Raw genomic sequence first — 19,469 nt, 5'->3', positions numbered from 1 at the left:
CCCCCTCTTTCCTCTATAAACTCTTTTTAACTCTGTATTTTTCTTTTGAATCACAACATCACCTGATAGAGATGTGCAAGCACAGATGACCAGTGCATACCGATGGGGCATGAAACCTTTTACCTCTCGTATTCCTTGCACAAAGGCAATGTGACGTCCAGATGTGCTCGTGTGAAAATAGAGCAGGCAAATCTCTGGTGAATTCCCAGTCATGTGTCCTGCCTTTCCCCTCACCTAAACCACATGAAGCATTTCCAGCAGTGGGATTGTGTCAGAAGCAGACTTCCTGTCATAGAGTTTGTGTGTGATTTTAACACTTCTCCATGCAGACGAATGAGATGGGTCTGACTCAGAGCGTCGGCGAGGAGGGAGTGAAGTTCGAGGTGTGGGTCCGACAGGCCCCGAGGACCAGAGACTGCATCACCCTGCAAGCGCGCGACAGGGAAGACCGAGAGGCCTGGACTCACGACATAGCCCATCTGCTGTGGACACATGCCATCAACAATACAGGTAAAGACCTTTAACTCGATAAGCAACAGCTCAGTATTCCTTCAGCAGCTTAGGAGCAATGTATATTTTAACAGTGCTGTTACAAAAACTGAAAACATTTTCCTTTTTCCTAATTTTCATTTTTTTTGTTTGCTGTTTTGCACCGTTTCAGATCATCAAACAGTTTTTAATAATCAACAAAGATAAGCTGAGTAGATGTAATATGTATTTTTTGAATGATGATTTTATTTCTTAAGGGAGGCAAAAGCTGTCAAAATCCATCTTGGCCCTGTTGTGCAAAAATAATTGCCCTCCTTTGTTAAGTCTTGAATTAACTGTATTTAATCACATTTCTTAGAAAGCTGAGTTCAGTTTCAAAAACCACAGCCAGGCCTGATGAATCGAGAAATGACTTCAATAGAAGTGAAGCAGGCTAAAAGGTCTCAAAAAGCAACACGTCATGTCCTGATCGAAAAGATACGGCTGATAAACAAAGTCATTGATTATGTCCGTCTGGAAACTGGTACAAAGCATTTTTAAGGTTTTGGAACTCTATGAACCACGATATGAGCCATTATTCACAAATGGTATAGCAAAGTAACTCCAACATCACATCAAAAACTCATCCAGGAGGTCACAAACAACCCCAGAAGAACATTAAAGAACTACAGGCTTCACTTGCCTCAGATAAGGTCAGAGTTCTTGATTCGACAATAAGAAAGAGACTGGATGAAAATGGCGTCCATGGGAGAGTTCAAGGAGAAAACCACAGCAGACCAAGAAGAACACAGAAAACATTTTGATGATTCCCAAAACTGTTGGGAAAATATTCTGACGAGACAGAATTTGAACTTTTTCAAGGCTTGAGTCCCGTTACATTTGCAAAAAACTAACACAGCAATTCCTAAAAATCCCATCATACCAGCACTCAGACATGGTGGTGGTAGTGTGATGGTCGGGGCTGCTTTGCTGCTTCAGGACGACTTGTTGTAACTGATGGAACCATGAATTCTGCTCTCTACCAGAAAATCCTGAACAAGAACGTGTGACCATCTAAGCTCAAGTAATTTTTTTGGAGTGATTAAGGTCATGTCAAAGCATCTCAAACTGCCCGTTAATGCTCAAAAGTCCTCCAATGTATCTGTATTACAACAATCCTGCAAAGAAGAGGTGCCAAAGCTCCTCCACAGTGATGTGAAAGTCTCGCTGCCAGTTCACCAAGACTTGAATGCAGTTCTTGATACCAAGGGTGGAGCAACCAGTTATTAGGTTTAGAGGGCACTTACTTATAGCCGCACAGGTTTGGATAACTTTTTTCTCCTTAATCAACGAAATCATTATTAAAACTTGCATTTTTCATTTACTCTGGTTATCTTTGTCCAACTTCAAACATAGTTTGCTGCTCTGAAGACAAACGGCACTGTTGATCTCTAGGTCTCCTGTATTGATTTGGATCCTTAAACAGGACATTGTGCCAAGTTGTCAGATCATAAGCAGACTATAACACTGTTCCAATCTCCTTTCATTTTCTGGACACTTGGTTAAAGTCCTTCAGACTGAGTCATCACCTTTGTTATGTGTATAAGCTATCTGGTGGCGGATGTTTAAGTAGAAATCATGTAAAAATATCCCCTCTGGCCCAGTTTGTTGTTTTGATTTTTCCAAAAAACAAGGAAGTGTTGGCCGTGAATGAAGGCGTTCTACCTTCCTTTATCCATGAAGCCTTGCGCCTCAGCATTGCTTCCTGCCATCGGCTTAGATTGCAGTATCACGCTGAATAAGTTGCTCGGCACGTTTTTAGGCGTGGTTACCTTCTGTTCAGATGGCATTGTTCTAACAAACACAATATTCTGAGCTAATAATAAAATAAAACTGGTAATATTCTACGAGCTTGCAATATATGAGGTAAACATGAAGTTATTTTTGTGCCTTTGCTCTCACAGAGTTGTGTTTGAAGGAGTCACTGTGCATGGGAGTTTCCAGTAGGCTTCTGTTGGATGCAACAGGAACTCCAGGCTCAGAGTTGGACTCCATCTACAGTCTCAGCGACAGAAGTAAGTTTAAAAAGGAACAAACCTGTAGATGTTGAGGCGCCTTGGACTTAACAAAAAAAGGTGCATGTAGAATTGGGAATGATAATGTAATATGATCTCATGTTTTGATTTCCCGGCTGTGTTAAATCGTTGTTGTGGAAACTAAGCTTATCTCGAGCGTTAAAAAGTGAGCATGTGATCTGGCGGAGGACGTTATGTTTGAGTTAGGTGCACTCCTTAGTTTGAGGCGCGCTGTTCCACATCTCGGCTCGCAGATAAAGGAAGCTGAAACCATTTTTCAGTACAACCTGTGTCCTCGGGAATTCGCCCAGTTTTATGTGACCAGATTGGATTACTGGATTGTTCGAATTTGCTCTCCGAGCTGCAAGTGATGTGGCCCTGAGATTACAGATAGGAAAGAAAACGGGTCCTGGGTGTATCTCCCCATGTGACAAGGTAATAATATGGTACACGTTTTATTTTGTTCTTATTTTCTTTCTTTCTTTTTCTTTTTTTCTTTTTTCTTTCCAATCGTGCACCCCTGGGCTTCTCTATGAATTTTTGATATTTGTCTCACACTGAGAAATTTTGAAGAGCTGTGACATGCCTGCGGAGAATATACGGCGCAGTCAAAAAGCTCAACTGTGGAAACACGTTTTACTTGTGCCATGATCAAATCCCATCACAGCCCTCGCTACTGTGTGTCTGCCTTAAACTGTTTTCAAAGCAGTGACACAAACTGTCTCACTTCCATAAACAAAATGTGCAGCCTGGCGCTCGCATGGGTGCGTTATTGAAACTGCTAGGCTAGGTTCATGTAGCCAATTTGTCCTGATCACTAACTGAGCTGGGCAAAATTCCAACATTATCCTTTAATGATCTGGATTTCAAGTCATTGTGCGGCTGAGGCCTAGTAACAAAACAACAAGTTATAAATAATAATATAAGTCCCAGATTCAGTTTTTCCTTCAGGTAAAAGTTCCACTTAGAGTGTTAAAAAGTAAAGAATTTAATAAAAAACATTTTGTCATTGTACTTTTTCTACAACTGCATATTGTTTTGTTAATTGAAGGGATCCTTTACAGGGAAGAACTATTTCCAAAGGAGCCCCCTTGTAATCCTATCCCACTTTGAGAACAAGTTAAAACTACCTGCGAATTAATCAGCACTACAATAATACATCCAGTTTTCAGCAATACTGTGATATTATCATATATACTCACTGAACATTTCATTAAGTACTACACTGTTTAGTTACACATACATATCTAATCGGCTGATCAGATGGTAGCAGCTCAATTTAGGCGAGTAGACGTGGTCAAGACAACCTGCTGAAGGTCAAAATGAGCATGAGAATGAGAAAGAAAGGTGACTGTGAACATAGCATGGTTGTTGGTGCCGCACAGGCTGCTCTGAGTGTTTTAGAAACTGCTGATTTTCCCACACAGTCATCTCTAGGGTTCACAGAAAATGGTCCAAAAAAGAGAGAATATACATTGAGCAGCAGTTCTCTGGGTGAAAGTTCTTTGTTGATGTCAAAGGTCAGAGAAGAATGGCCAGACTCCTTTGAGCTGATAGGAAGGCAGCAGTAACTCAAAAAACAAACAAACACTCATTACAATAGAGGCAGAAGAGCATCTGTGAATGCAAAACACATCAAACCTTGAAGCAGATGGGCTACAACAGTAGAAGACCACACCAGGTGCCACTCCTGTCTGCACAACAGAAGACTATAAAAATGTTGCCTGCTGTCCCAGTCTCCGTTTCTGTATTCAGATGGTAGGGTCAGAGTTTGGCTTAAACAACATGAAAGCATGTCAACGGTTCAACGCTGTGGAGCATGATTTGTCTCCACACTTTGAGCCTCTTGGTACCAACTGAGCATCATTAATACTCCACAGCCCACCTGAGTATTGTCGCTGTCCATGTCCATCCCTTTATGACAGCGTGCCATCTTCCTGCTTGTAGGGCCAATATGAACTCTCTCCACATTGAGTGTTTATTGGTCTGCAAGACTGTGTAAAAGTTACCTGGTTTAATTTCAGAAAACTTGCCGGAGAGGTAGAACACAAGCAGAGGAAGAACTCCAGTGGATTTTAATCGGTCTTTAAAAAAGCTGTTCAGTGTTTAAGCAGTAAGAGAAATTTAGAGACTCCCGAGTGCATGGAGGACAAAGCCTTAGAGACAATGGATACATATGGGGTGGTTAGTAACAGGTTCACAGCATGCTGCTGAATGAACAACGCAATCTGATACTAGTAATTGTATCACATGTCAAACTGCATTTTTCAAAAAGGGTGTAGGCACATAGTTCCATAAAACAATAAAAAATAAATAAAATCACAGTACCTAATCTAAAGTACAGTCCTTTAGATTCCAGGGCCATCATTCAGCCTCCATCAGCCGTTGTTGTCTCAGAGCCAAAGTGATTTCTCATTCATGGCCCAGTGTAATGCACATACTGCTCACCAGGTGTCTCATTGAGTGCAGCAGTTCAGAATTTCAATGCATGAATTGTCCTGTGGGACAGAACACAGCGTTAGAAATTCATTGAACAGGATGGGAAAAATGCCATCTCACTCTGACTCCTCTCTCTTTGTTTCTGGCGTTCGTGCGCTCCATCTCTTTTTTCCTTTCAGGAAAGCGTTATAACACGAGCGCCGTTAAACCGCGAACGTGCACAAGGTTAAAAACGCAGCTGTTCCATGCATGTGCATTTTACTCAAAACGCAGGAAGGCGTTATTATTTGTGCCTCCACCGGCAAAATGTGATTGTTTTAACTGTGTCTGGCACAGACCTCTGTCACACAGCCCCACTCTCTCTGCCTGTCTCCTTCAGTCCACAGTAGCTGTTCAGACACTTCTTCTGTCGGGAGTCAGAAGGAGGGGGGATCTCCAGCGTCTGGGAGGGACCCCAGGAGAAGCTCTGGATCAACAAGCTGCTCACAGGTGGGCTAAAAAAAGTATACACGTGTAACAAGCCCAAAAGATAACATGTGATCGCCGAGGTGAATAAAAGCTATTTTTATATCCTGTAATTACTCAACACTTCACCAGTGTTTTAATATAGACGTGAAGTGAGAAATGTGCTTTTCTGCTCGCTGGAAACGAAAGCGTCTTTTTTGATCTTCTTAGGTTTTCTAGAACCTTTTAGGAAGGGGAGCTTTGCTGAAAAAGTCCCTTTTTAAAAGCCCAGGCTTTAGTTTGCAGAGCTAAATATGGTTGTAGGCAACCCTTCTAAACTCCTACAAACATGACTTTGTCATTAGTATCAAGATGTTAGCCATGAACGCCCACAGAGTTCTGTTTCTCTTTGCCTTATTTCCTTTAATCTGTGGGCTACTGCCGGCTGAAGACATACAAATTACTCCAGAGCAAACATTTTTATTTCTAAGCATTTTTTAAAATTATTTAGCGAAGAGCAAAGAGGTGTGTTTAAAGGACACTATAGAAGAAGAGACTGTATTTAAAAGATGAACATAGCCAGCAGATTTGCCTTCTTTCTAATGGTAAGCATGGACGACTCCTGGTAGCTGAAATAACTCTGACTGTGGAAGAACATGAGAAAATGACCCATCTTGTCATTTGTTTTATGACCTTATGTCAACATTATTCTGATGGGTTTGTGGCCTGAATGGCTAGTTTCCCGTCTTATTTAATAAACCATGATGTTCACTATCTAAATTAGTTCTAGATTATAAGATGATAAACCAGAGTATGGCTTCTTGTGATTGACAGGTCACTAAACTACTCTTTGCTTGTGACACCTGCTTTTGTTTTTTTTTTATGTTTTCTAAGTGCTTTAAAACATTAGTCTACAAACATTGATTTTGCAACAATCTTAAGCCACCTTTCATCTCTTTACTTTACTTCCCATTTTCTCGCTTATCTTGTAACTTTTAAAGTGATCTTGAAGCCGGACACTGACCTATAACTTATTCGAGCGTTTAAAAAAAAAAAAAAGGCACCTAATCAGTTTTGTGTCTACACATAACAGATAAATAAGCAATGAGCCAATTTTAAATCTTTTGGGACCTTTTACTGGTGGCCTGTTACAAACAAAAATTCCAATTTCTTTAGTCGAATCTATGAAAAATGCCAGGGATATAGAATCTTTGCACCAACAAGAACTGGACTGATTTCCAGTCCAGTTCTTGTGTAAATGTATGAGGGGGACGCTCGATCGTGGCTTGAGGCCACATTCCAGCGAGTGGTGACAAAATAGATGGTACTTTCCTGTGTTTATAATTCCATCAGATTTTGATCTGCCATGCAATGTCATCTGAACAACATCTGACTGGCAACAGCTTCACTTTTCAGCATGACAGTGATCCCAAACACACTTCCAATACCTCGATAGTGCATCACTGTGTATTTTTCTACCAGCCATGACAGAGCCCAGACCTCAACATTACAGAAGCAGTGTGGGATTAAAGACTGACCGAGAATGAAACGAAACACAGCCAACATCTGAATAAAACCTTTGAATGTCTGCAGAACTATTCCTGAAACTATTCCTAAAGAAACGACAAGAAAGCTGCCTAAGAGTGCTCAGACTGTGCTAAAGACTAAAGGTGGTCGTACCAAATTTTGGCTTTCAAGCTCATTAGATTCCATAAACCCTTACATGCTGCATTTCCATGCACGATTACACGTTTCAGTAAATCATCGCACTTATTTCATGGTTCAAGACTTTTGCACAGCACTATGTACTTTGAATCATTTGTATGTAACATAGTGGTGATATGGTGAAGAAAGTCATTCATTCACACTGAGCTGATCTGTGTTAAAAAGGCATCCTTTAAACCAGTCAAAGCATTTCTGTATGTTTGTAAAGTGAAAACACTGCATGAATCTGGCTGTAAGCAAACAGCAATACCTGCCTGCCATCGCCATGGTAGAGTTTAAATGAATTTGCTCAGTGTGCACACACACAAACACACACACATTCTCACAATCTCCTTATCTAGCAAACAGAATATGACAGATTAGCAAACAGACAGCGCTGGGAACAGATTGACAGACAGACGGACACACGCAGCCCAAACAGATAGGGCAAACACGCAGACAGCGATATGCACATATTCGACAACAGAGGGAGGATTTGCCGCTTGCGCACGGGTGCACGCACATTTTTGGTGTGTACGCACACTTAAGCGCCGAATGTAAAAATGCGACTGTTTCTTCCTCCTCAGAGCCAGTCTCCCTCTACAGCTGTGTGACTGTCATCTCAATAAGCGTAAGTTTACTCTGTTTATCACACGTTTCTTTTTTTTCTGCACTCTGCCACTTTACATGCGCTGCTCATGTCGCTGCATTCCCACGCTGATCGCATTTATTTTAGTCATTCTTTATTCTGGGGATTTCTGCATGTGTCACTATTAATATTTTCTTCTCTTTCTGTCGCTTCAACCAGAAACTGGACCTCAGATTTTTTTTTTGAAGTTTTTAAACATCTCAGTTCCACCTCTGGGCGAGCCAAACTGGACTTTGAAGAGGAAGAAGACAAAATGAGAGAGAGAGAGCCCTCCTCATCCCCCCCCCCATCACCCTTTTGAACTTCTCCCACATGCTTTCTCTCCTTCCCCTTTCCCCGTCCGTCTCTTTAAAATAAATAAAGTGCCAGCAGATTAAGCGGCGCAGCACAGCACTGCTTTTCTCCACTTTTAAAACCTCCCAGCTCTGATATGACCCCCCACCAAAGAAAATCTGCATCCAAAAAGGATCAAAACTGTCCTGTTTAAATCATGACAAGCACCAGCGGGACTCTCTGCGCTCCGCCATTTTGGATCTGCCAGTCTCAGTTGCTGGCAGAGTCATTGACACCAAAGGCACTTCAGCCACACAGTGCGGCCATTGTCTGCCCCACGACTCCCCACTAGGCCAAACCACTTGGTCTGAACCACTGACTGCCTCGGCTGGCTGACTGTACGCATCACATGCTCCAGCATCTGATAATAAACGGGAAGTAATATGCAGGGCGTAAATCCACCGTTGGATTGCAGATTTAGAATGTGTTATGTTCTTTATCATTTTCATAACGCAGAATGGAGTACTGTACGCTTTTTTTTCGTTTTCCCTACCTGTGTAAAAATGCGTGGCATAGCCTAGGTGCGATTGCATCTATGTAAATTAAGCAAGGGTGGTGTGAGCATATACACACGCTCACATTCACACACACAACACACAATGTCCCTCAACACATGCAGTCACTCTTATTGTTACAAGACAGTGGAGCACTGTTCACATTCTCATGCCCGCACACTCACTGTGACCAGTTTCGAGCCTGGTACAGTGACCACATCAACGACAGGCAAGGTTACATTTGAAACGCATGCCGTGAGCTTTGCCTTGATGAAGACCAGGAAGGATTTACAGCATCATATCAGACTGTTATACATTGTGTTAGAGTGTTTCATTTAAGCTAACGTGTTGTTTTTCTTTATTAACAGTGGCCACAATTTAAAGGCAAAATGGTATTTAGTCTTCTTTAAAGTGTAACTTACATCAGCAACATATTGGTGCCTTAAAAATGTTCTTCGGAGTACTGAAGAACATTGCTGTGTAAAATGCCATATTCTATATGCCAAAGGTATAAAATGGGTGACTGTGCAATGATGATTTCTGTACATTTAGTACGGGCATTCCTCATTGGAATGCTGTCTCCATAAAATGGAGAAAGGTGGGTCTGTTTGTTGTGCTAATTTGTGGTTTTACTGCTTTTATTCTTGTGGCTAGAAGACATGAACTACATCTAATTCTTTTCAGAGAATTAATTAAATCTAATCTCTTAGCTTCTTGCTTAAAGGAAGACATTTTCCTAAAATATCCCAAAACTATTATTTTCATGTTTCTCTCCCCCCCCCCCCCCCCCCCCCCCCCCCCGGTAGAAAATTACAGTTTGGAAAGTCTAGTTCAGATTGGTTGACATGGGATTCCTCAGAACTGTATTTATGTTCCCAGGGTCCTATGTTTGGCAATTCTATACTCTTTTAACGCACATCAATCCTCCTGTTGTGTTTGGGTTAGACCCACATCATATTAAGCGAATTTGGGATCCTATTATAAGCTGGGGAACAAAGGACTCTGGGAACATGGTATGACCCTGATTTCGTTATCCTGAATTTTAAAGGTATGTTGTCTGTATACAGAAATGAGAAATGGAAGGAAAGCTAGACTCAATACAGATACCTAAAATGCTGACAGTGCAGCTAAAGCTTTTTTTTTTTTTTTTTTTTTTTTTTTTTTTTTAAATATATGTTCATGCATTTTTCTAAAGAATTCTTAAATCTGGAAGTCATAGTTCCAAAATCATGGTTTTCATATACTTCTGAGGGGGAATGTGGAAGTTTTAAAGAAGACATGGTGTTTTTTCTTGCTAATGCTGTTAAAATATGATAAAAAAAATACTGCTTTATTTGATTTTGTCTTATAACACTTACTGATAATGACTGTCAGGTGATTACTTTAGCATAAAGATTGGAAACAAAGTAGCTAGCATAGTTTTGTCAGCAGGCTTAGGCTAATGTCCGCTAACCTACTGCTAGTTTGTATTCAGTAGGAATCTTCCAGGCAACTACTTTACAAGTTCTTTAAATGAAAGAAAATAGAAACTAGTCGACTAGCATAAAAGACAGAAAACCTCAGAAATAATTTAAAACTCTTTACTTTAAAGTTTCATGCTAAACATTAGCCAAACAAATATTTCATTTACATCTTAGGAGATACAATAAATACTTAATCATGTTCCTCGTTAATCAAACCATGTCTTAAATGTTGCTGAAATGTGCGCTGTATATAATATTGCAAACGCACACAACGTCAGATAAGTTTGCAGAGTTTAGCTAATCCAAGCGGTGCTAGCAACAGTAGCCTTGTTTTTTCCAGGCAGGCGTTCAAATACCAGTGGCCAAATAATGGGGTCACAGTACATGCATGGCACAAAGGTTTAGGCTTCAGACTGCCAATAAACACTGTTTGAGACAGTTTTGACTACTCGGGCCTCTGTGATGTCACAGAGAGTGGATCAAATCTTAATGTGATTTTACATTGATCATTTGCTTCCTAAAAGTTGGACACAGAAGGATTCAGCTATCAGGTTAGTGTCAAAGGGCAGCTATGTCTAGTCGACTAGTTGCATAAATCCCTAATATTTGATATTGAGATTCAAGTCAATTTTCTTATCTAACTTATACCATGAACAAAACAGTTGTTGTTTTTTCTCTAGAATGTCACATTTTTCTTTGAGATATCAAACCTCAACACTAACAGAAGAAAAAGATTAGACAAGCTTGCACTTCCTGTACTACTCTGTGGAGACTTGTTGTTGTCCTCATTCTCTGAAGTTGAAATGAATTATAAGGAAATGTGCAAAAAGATGCACAAGATACACAAAACATACCATTTTATCTCATGACACGGCCCCGAAAGGTTTCAGCATTTCACTGTGTTATTCATATTTCATGACGGCAAGCATTCAGGCAGTAAAACCAATAAACATGCACTCGCCGCTTTGATTGAGTAGCATGTGTATCAGACAATACCATGCTTAAGGTACAATATGAGACCGGCAGGTAGCGAATGCCGGCAGCAACAGGAGGTCAAGCTCATGTCTGCAGACAGCAGCAGCAGCGGTTTTTCGCTGTTATCAGATTTAGCACGTTTCATATCTGCATCCAAATTCACAAATTGCAAATGGCTATTGAGCCGTTTCTGAATCAATATGTAATTTGTTGGCTCGGAGAAGTCTGTAAACTTCATAGCCTTTAGCTGTTTGGTACATTGCATTATATTGGAAGCAATGTAATGAACACCATCTTTCATTCCTACTGCAGCATAAATTGTCATATGCAGAATCTCTCACTTTTGTATGGCACTTTGTAAGGCAGTATTAATGTATAGAAACTTCTCTCTTTATTTTTTATTTTTTTGTATGAAACACTTTGCCTGATGTTTACATTTTTTGGAAGCAATGTGGATTGTTTGACATGCATGTTGTACGTACTTGATTTTTTTTTTTTTTTAATAAAACTGAATTAAAGTTCCCAGCCTCAACAGAGGGGGATCTGAAGAGCTGGGTGGGTGGGTGGTTTGTTGCGCTTGAACCTTTTGCAGCAGGGTGTAAACCTCAAAATGAGGCCTGTAACCCTGTAACCCCCCTCCAAAAAAACCAAAAAAACTTGCAGTAATGAGTGCCGGGGTCTCCTCTGGAAGCCAGCTGTGCTGCTGCCTCACAAAACCCCGAATGATTAGATAACTACAGTGCAGCGCCATATCAAATAGTTCCAGGGATCAAATTCTCGAAAGGAGGGGAGTGCACTTTGAGAGCATGAGTGTGTGTCCATCTGTGCATGTGAGGGACACAGAGAGAGGAATGAGAGATAAAGGCTGGGTAAAGAAGAAGGAGGAGCAGGAGGGGGGGACAGGAAGGGGCAGAACTGAGAGAGCGAGAGAAAGGGATCGACAGAAGAGAAGGACAGGAGACAGTAGGTGGGAATGATGGGAAATGAGCGAGGGCGAAGGGGCAGACAGACAGAGAGGCACAGTCAAGGGGAGAGCAGGAGCACGAGAGCGGGTGGGTGGGGGGGTAACCAGGCAGGGGGAGGGAAAAAAAGAAGTGGAAGAATAGAAAAGGGGGGCTTATAGAAAGAGGGAGACACAAAGTAGAGTTAGAACTTTTTTCCTCCTCCTCCTTCTTCTTCTTCTTTCTTTCCTAATGTAGAGAACCAAGAGCGAGGGCCGAGAGAGCTGCAGGAAGGATGAAGGAGAGAGAGTGAGCGGGGTAAAAGGGGGGATGTTGACAAAGCAGCGAGACTGTGGCGAACAAAGAGAACGTGAAGAGAATGAGTCGGGGGAAACATCAAAGGGATTTTTCAGGCCCGGTTACCGGGACAACAGACATTTGCATGCGATTAGCTTTTTACATCATATTAAGAAGGGTTAGGGTGAGGGAGGGAGGAGGGGAGAGGGTGATGGAAGTAGGAGAAGGGTGGGGGGACTATAGATCATACACACACACACACTGTATGAGATAGTGTTAGGGGGGGAAAAGGGGAAAAAAAGGACGTTGGTCATCTCACGCGGATAAACTGACTTATAGGCAGCCAGCCAAGCGTTTCTTTTGTAAATGAGAGTGCATGTTGAGGGGGGGGCAGATACAGTAATATGCCAGCGCAGACATTTTGGCAAAGGGAGGTCAAAGCAGTCAGTTTTTTTTCTTTCTTTAAAAAATAAATTATTTCTTTTGATTTTTCTGCTCTGAGTAGAAGTTCGACACCAGTGATTTCAAGCACAGAGGAGGAAACTTTAAAACCTGACAAATGATTTCAGGTGTAACGGCCAGTTTTGGTTTTGTTATTGTTAGGATTTTCTCATGAAATTCAACCTTTCTCACCCTCACTTCTTCAGAAAACCATGTCCAAAATGGGCAAAACATGTCACGACAGTCAACAACATGTTGCATTTGTGCCAACTAAAGAGGACAAATGTGCCGTTTTTTTGGAAAATGTTTCCAGTTGGTCTCACAGATTACGCTTCTTTTTTCTTTTCTTTTTTCAAATGTTGCTGAAACATTTAGGCACTTAGGATGCAAGAGGTCTAAAATTGATACAAATTGCCCTAAAATCCTAAAACAACAACCGCATATGCGCGTGCGGGCTTTTGTGCGTTGTGTTTACCCACGCCGTCTAGACACAGGTACGCAGTGCACTGTCCATGCAAACACGTGGGCATCGTCACACATTTGTCACAAAACACTTTGTTGTTCGCACCCGTACGCCGCATACATCACTCTGCCAAAAAAACACACACACCTCACACAACCTTCCCCGCAATCATAAAAGCCATTAAACATGTTTCTATGGGCACACACCCTCCGGCATTTTACACATGTAATATTATCCCACCATATCTCTCCTCCACCTCCCTCCTTCATTCCTTCCGTCCCTCCCTTCGCTCCTGTCTCTCCATCAATCCACACCCCCACCCCCTTTTCCTCTCCATCTCCATCCTTTTCTCTCTCCTTTTTTATCCATCCATCTTCCTCCCTCTTAATCTCCTCCTCTCCCTCCTTATATCTCACCCCTCCCTCCCCCCCTTTTTTCTTTTTATTCCCTCCCTCCTTTTTTTCTCTTTCTCTGTGGCCTGCTCTGCTCTCTCTCTGAGTGTGTGTGTGTGAGAGAGATGCTTCAGTGCCCTCAGTATTGTGGCTGCATTGTGCCAGTAGGCGTCGCCGCGACAGACGTTGTCACGGCAGCATTGTGATGGGGGGTGAGATGGTGTGTGTGTGTGTTGGGGTGAAGTGGGGGGGTGTATTACAGTATCAATACCCTGACACTGCGACAAAAAGGACAGCAGCCGTAGCCACATATCACTCCACCTCTGCACTCCTCCTCCATCACCTCCTTCTCTCCCTCCCTCCCTTCCTCCTTGTGACCCCCCCCCCCCCCCCCCCGCCACCCTTCTCCCACCTCTACCTCCTCCTCCTCCACCAGCCCCCAGATCAATTCCTCCTCCCCTCCTTTCAATTGATTTGCCAACATATCTCACTGAATATGTACATATTGATCCCCTCCTCCTCCATCACCTCAGCCCCATCCCTCACTCTTTTCTCTTTCTCTCCTTCTCTTGTTTTTACTCAAACATCTATCAGATTTCATCCCCACCATCTATGCGCCCCCTCCCCATCATCCCCTCCACCCTCGCCACCTTATCTCGCTCCATCTCTCTCCCCCTTTTGCTCTCTGTTTCTCTCCCTTTCCCTCTCTCTCTCACACACACACATATACTTTCCTCATCTTTCATTTCATCTCCCCTATTCTTTACCTCTCTCTCCTTCTCTGTGCCATCTCTTCTGCCCACCCCCCACCTCCCCTCCTCACTCTTCTTTCCATTGCACCTCCCTCCTCATCTCCCTCCCTACGGCTGTTTCTCTTTTTTTTGGTTTTGTTTTGTTTTTGTATGTGTGTGTGTGTGTGTGTGTGTGTGTGTGCATCTCTGTCTCACTCACTCTCTGCATATTAATTGGTGTATTTCTGCTGCGGCGGAGAAAACAATCAAAGCGTCAGGGGCGGGTGATGATGCCATTGTGGCAGCCGCAAACACATACACATATGTAGTGTGCATACACACACACAAACACAAACAGAGAAAAAAGGGGGAGACGAGCACACACTCATACACACACATGCATACATGCACACGCAAGGCCAAAATGCACGGAGTACAGTTGTGGGGACATCAGCAGATGGAGCTTATATGCACTTGTATACACATATATAACCTGCTGACGTGCAAAACATGCTCATGCACACGCTCGTATACACAAAGTGATTTACTATGTGCACACACTGAGGCAGGCATGCACGGCACATATGCCACAGACTTTAGTCAGTCACTCTCAGATACACAATAGCGGGCTTACAATGGCTGATCCAGGAGATATGTTCTGCGTCAGCAAAGACATTTGAATTTCCCAGCCAACATTTACCTTCAGAGCACAACACGTTTAAAATGTTAAAACCAAGGACTGGAGCTGAGAAACATTCACACTTGTGATTTCTTCTGCACGTCATGCGGAAAAGTAGGAACAGAGGTTACGCCTAAACGCTTTTTATACTACAGCTCTTGTTTGCTGAAAAGAAAGAATATGAACGCACCTGAAATGTAAAGAGAAATACTTCCCAAAGTGGCTTTTTTGTTAATGTCATATATTTTGAATTTCACTCTGGAACTCTCTTTGAGAGCTCGCGGATGAGGCGCGTGGGCTTTGTCACTCCGCATGCACCCTGGCCCACATACTGTAGATTTGACTGGCTTATTTGTTGTTGTTGTTGTTGTTGTTGTCATTTGCCCTTTAACTGTTCACTCTCTAAGCCACGGTGCAGCTTGCAAGTGAACATGAGAGCACACTGCAGAAAGAAAACAAAAAAACAAAGTCTGTGTTTAACTCAGCATTTGGGAGCTTAAAATGCAGACCCAGCCGGAGCAGATAAAGCTGAGGGCAAAGATCTCCTGAAAATATTTGAGCTAAATCAAGACCTGTCAAATAACTTCTTATTTCCAGCCAAGCAATAATAGGATCTTACTTTCAGTGCAAGTTGATATAGCTCTAAAACTGATGGCATACAGTGGCTGAAAGTGTAATGAATATATACATATATATATATATATATATATATATATATATATATATATATATATATATATATATGATGTCTCGCTTTTTTGTTCCTTCCCTTTGATGTTTGACTGTGTGGAATGATGTCGAGCTTTGTGCACAGTATGACACATTTATCTGCTGAAGGGGAAAAAGTTTCTCTTTGCTTCAGTTCAGTTCAACACAAACAGGATTTGGTGACATCACAAGAATGGAAACCGAATGCAGCTTACAGTGCTGTGATGTTTAGACCGGAAACCTCCAGTAAAGATACACTGCATATGTCGTCCTGTGAAGTAGGAGACGTGCTTTGTTCAGCAGATGATGAGCTGTAAATCATCTTTAACTGCTGTTTCTTTATATTCAAAGACTGAAACACAAGGGTTTCAAAGTTATGAATAAACAGTCTCAAGGGTTTAAATTCATGTGGTTGTTCGTGGTGGTTGGTTGTAGGTTGTGAAGGTGTAGCTGCTGTATGTGTACAACCTAACTTTATAAGGGAACAGAATGCCAAAAATGCCTGTCTTTCTGGCTTATTTTGGAGGTTGTGTGCCAGCTAGCAGCACTTACTATTTCAGTCTCAGTGGAATGGCAGCACCATGCTTTAAATCAGGGGTTTTTAAACGTGTGCAAATATTCAGTGTTTGTATTTTTTCTGCTTAGTAACCCAGCTTTATTTGATAATGTTAAGTAGGTTTAAGACAGAGAAAAGTTAAAACCTAAAGAGAAAGCTCCTTTGGTCACAGTCAGTGCAACTACTTTGCAGTGTGACATAATGTAGCAGCACCGGATGAATGAAATGTACAGAAGGGCATTCTTTTGGAGTTGTTAGGGGGCTGCATGAATTGTTAACAGAGGCCACCGCTGGCCTGCTGCACTTTGAGGACTGTGGGTTTAAATGAAGCTTGAATAAAACCCGCTTGCTCTGTATCAGCGTACATCAAGAGATCATCAGCCTTTATTCTGTTGGACAAAATGAAAAGCTGTGCATAGTTGTGCTCGTTCTTTAAATGTTTCAAAGGGATCTAAACAATTACCTTTTTGATATTCAAGTCTATTTTATTTATATAGCACCAAATCACAGCAACGGTTGCCTCCAGATTCTATTATACAGAGAAAACTACAGCAACCACATGACTGAGCAAGCGTTTTGGCGACAGTGTGAAGGAAAAACTTCCTTTTAACAGGAAGAAACCTCAGGCAGAAGCAGCCTCTGGGTGGAGCAGCCATCTGCTGCAACCGGTTGGGGATGAGGGGTCAAAAACAGGACAAAGACACGCTGTGGAAGAGAGCCAGAGATTAATAATAACTAATGATTAAATGATAGAAATTGAGCTTTAAAGAGCTCACAAAACAGCTTTCTGTGTCTCCAGTGGTGACCCTACACTCCTACAAAGTCATAAAGGTCAGTGTTGTAGGCTGAAGTAAATAAAAAACCTAATTAAATAAATCTGTGTGAGTTTCTTTTGTTGTGTTTAACCACTTCTTTGTCTTGAGTTATTTATTCTAGTATGTAATCGGTTCTGTTTAGCCCCTTTTCCATTAGTACCTACTAAGATCGATTCACCACAACTCGACTCGGATCGACTGGTTTTCCATTACAATAGAGTACCACCTAATGTGCTTGGTCATCGTCATAGCAACACGGCCAAGCGTGTGACAAAGGTGAATGTCAAAGTGAAGGCATGTCTGCTGCTTGGTCTGTGGCTTTTCGTTGACTCTGGGACCAGGGGGTTGATTTTTATAGCCATTTCCCTTGTTGTCTAGTTTCAAAAATGACAGTTTTGATTTTCGTGAATGGGGCGCTCGCATGGCTCATCGAGTGACGCCACTGACCAGGCAATCGGTGGCATGGAGTCTGACGACGTCATTTTTTACTACCTGCTTGGATCACTTGGAACCACGGTCGAGCAGGTACTATTTTAGTACCTGGTACGGAGTACTATGGCCTAATGGAAAACCCTCAAAACTGTGGCAAGTCGATTTGACTAGGTACTAATGAAAAAGGCTTTTGCTTGTCAGTAGTCTGGAATCCACTGTTTTCAGGATATCGTGTTTAAATTTTGTGTGATGGCGGATATGAAAGTCAAGGTCAAAATCACACAAAATGCTCTTGTTGCTAATGTAGCTACCATAAGCTCAGTGTCAATGTCACTGTTCCCTTAAGACCTCACAGACAACAACACCGGGAATTATTATACAGGACATATCTTTAATCTAAAGAACTGAGTACACAAGTTTGTATTAATTTGGGATTTTCTGTAATATAAATATACACAGGGTCAAAAGTCTCAAAACTCACTGAAATCTTTTACTAAGGGGTTCTGAATGCTCTAGAATCTCTTTTAACCTGACTAGGCCAAGGGATGTTAACTTCTTGTTAGTGATCATGATTTACTTCAACTGGTAGTTTCTCCTTGCAGGATAAAACAGATTTGTTTGATAGCATTCTTTGCACTGACCAATACTTAGAATAATGGGAAAGTCGAAGGAATCCAGTGAAGATCTAGGTAGAAGAACTGTAGATTTACATGAGTCTGGAAGCTCTCTTTGAGCCATTTCTTAACAACTGCAGATTCCAAGATTATCAGTTCAAATGACTGTTTGTAAGTACAAGTTATTCTGATGTGTGACCATGTTGCCAAGGTGTAGAAGAAGACCCAAGGAGCGGGGTGCTGACCAAGAAAGAAGCACCTGCTCCAAAATCAACAGCTTCAAACTCAACTTAAATTGGCCTTCTGGAGAAACATTTTATGATCAAACGAGACAAAGACTGCATTAACTGGCTACAATGACGAAAGGATGGAGGAGTAGAGGTGAGACTGTAAAACTTATAAACGCTGTACCAGCTGCCAAGCATGGTGGTGGCGGCATCATGCTTGGGGGATGTTTTGCTGCCAGTTGTTCTGGTACATTGCATGGAATGATGAAGAAGGAGGACTACCTTCAAATTATTCAAATTCACCTCGAATCAACAGCTAGATGTCTGAAACTTGGATATCGTGTGCAAATACACATTAAAGCTTCTGGAATGGCCTTCCCAAAGCTTAGATGTCAACCCTGCTGAAAATGTGTGGACTAAAACCTAAAGACTGGGTCCGTCCCAGGAAACAAACCATTTTAAAATCTACCATTTCTGCCATGAAAGAAGTCAGCTAGACCAGCGGTCCCCAACCTTTTTTGCACCACGGACCGGTTTATGCCCAACAATATTTTCACGGACCGGCCTTTAAGGTGTCGCGGATAAATACAACAAAATAAAACTAGTACCTGTACCGAAAAAAAGAAGATTTATTCATAACACACGTGAAAAGACCAAGGAAAACCGAGTTAACAATAAAAACGATAACAAAATAACGCTGAAAACCAATAAAAACCCTGAAAACCATACATTTCACACCTGAGCCTCAACTCTCGCGGCCCGGTACCAAACGACTCACGGAGGTTGGGGACCGCTGAGCTAGACTCATGCCAAAAGGTGTATATTGCTAACAGACATTTATTTGAGCCTATCTTGATTAGATCCCAAAAAATCTGAAATGAACTCAAATGTGTTCACGTATTTCACAGTGGAAAGAATTCAAATAAATCATTAAAGGTCCCAAATTATCATGCCATCAGTGCTTTTGATGTGTGTATGTAAACCGTGCCTGGAGTTGGCGTGACTTGGTGGAGAGGCGATCTATGATTAGAAACTCCTAAACTCCTTTCTGTCTATGACAAAACAAATGGGGTGTTCCAGAGACTTATTCATGCAAACTCTATTGATGCTGGTACATGGTGTGGACATG

The 19,469-nt window shown here is 41.8% G+C and overlaps 1 protein-coding gene across 2 annotated transcripts in view; it reads left to right on the top strand.

Moving 5' to 3' along the window:
- Positions 1-9,067, top strand: part of arhgef40 (Rho guanine nucleotide exchange factor (GEF) 40) — a 46,408-nt gene extending 37,341 nt beyond the window's left edge. For both annotated transcript variants that reach the window (XM_023153878.3, XM_004563576.4), the window contains exons 23-27: positions 330-510; positions 2,433-2,543; positions 5,362-5,471; positions 7,718-7,761; positions 7,939-9,067. In XM_023153878.3, the coding sequence (XP_023009646.3) occupies positions 330-510; positions 2,433-2,543; positions 5,362-5,471; positions 7,718-7,744 (429 nt within the window). In that variant the 3' untranslated portion in view covers positions 7,745-7,761; positions 7,939-9,067. The remainder of the gene's footprint in view (positions 1-329; positions 511-2,432; positions 2,544-5,361; positions 5,472-7,717; positions 7,762-7,938) is intronic.
- Positions 9,068-19,469: the final 10,402 nt, after the last annotated feature.

The sequence above is a fragment of the Maylandia zebra genome, linkage group LG3, assembly GCF_041146795.1.
Source record: "Maylandia zebra isolate NMK-2024a linkage group LG3, Mzebra_GT3a, whole genome shotgun sequence".
Lineage (NCBI taxonomy): Eukaryota > Metazoa > Chordata > Actinopteri > Cichliformes > Cichlidae > Maylandia > Maylandia zebra.
This window is presented reverse-complemented; position numbering and strand designations above follow the sequence as displayed.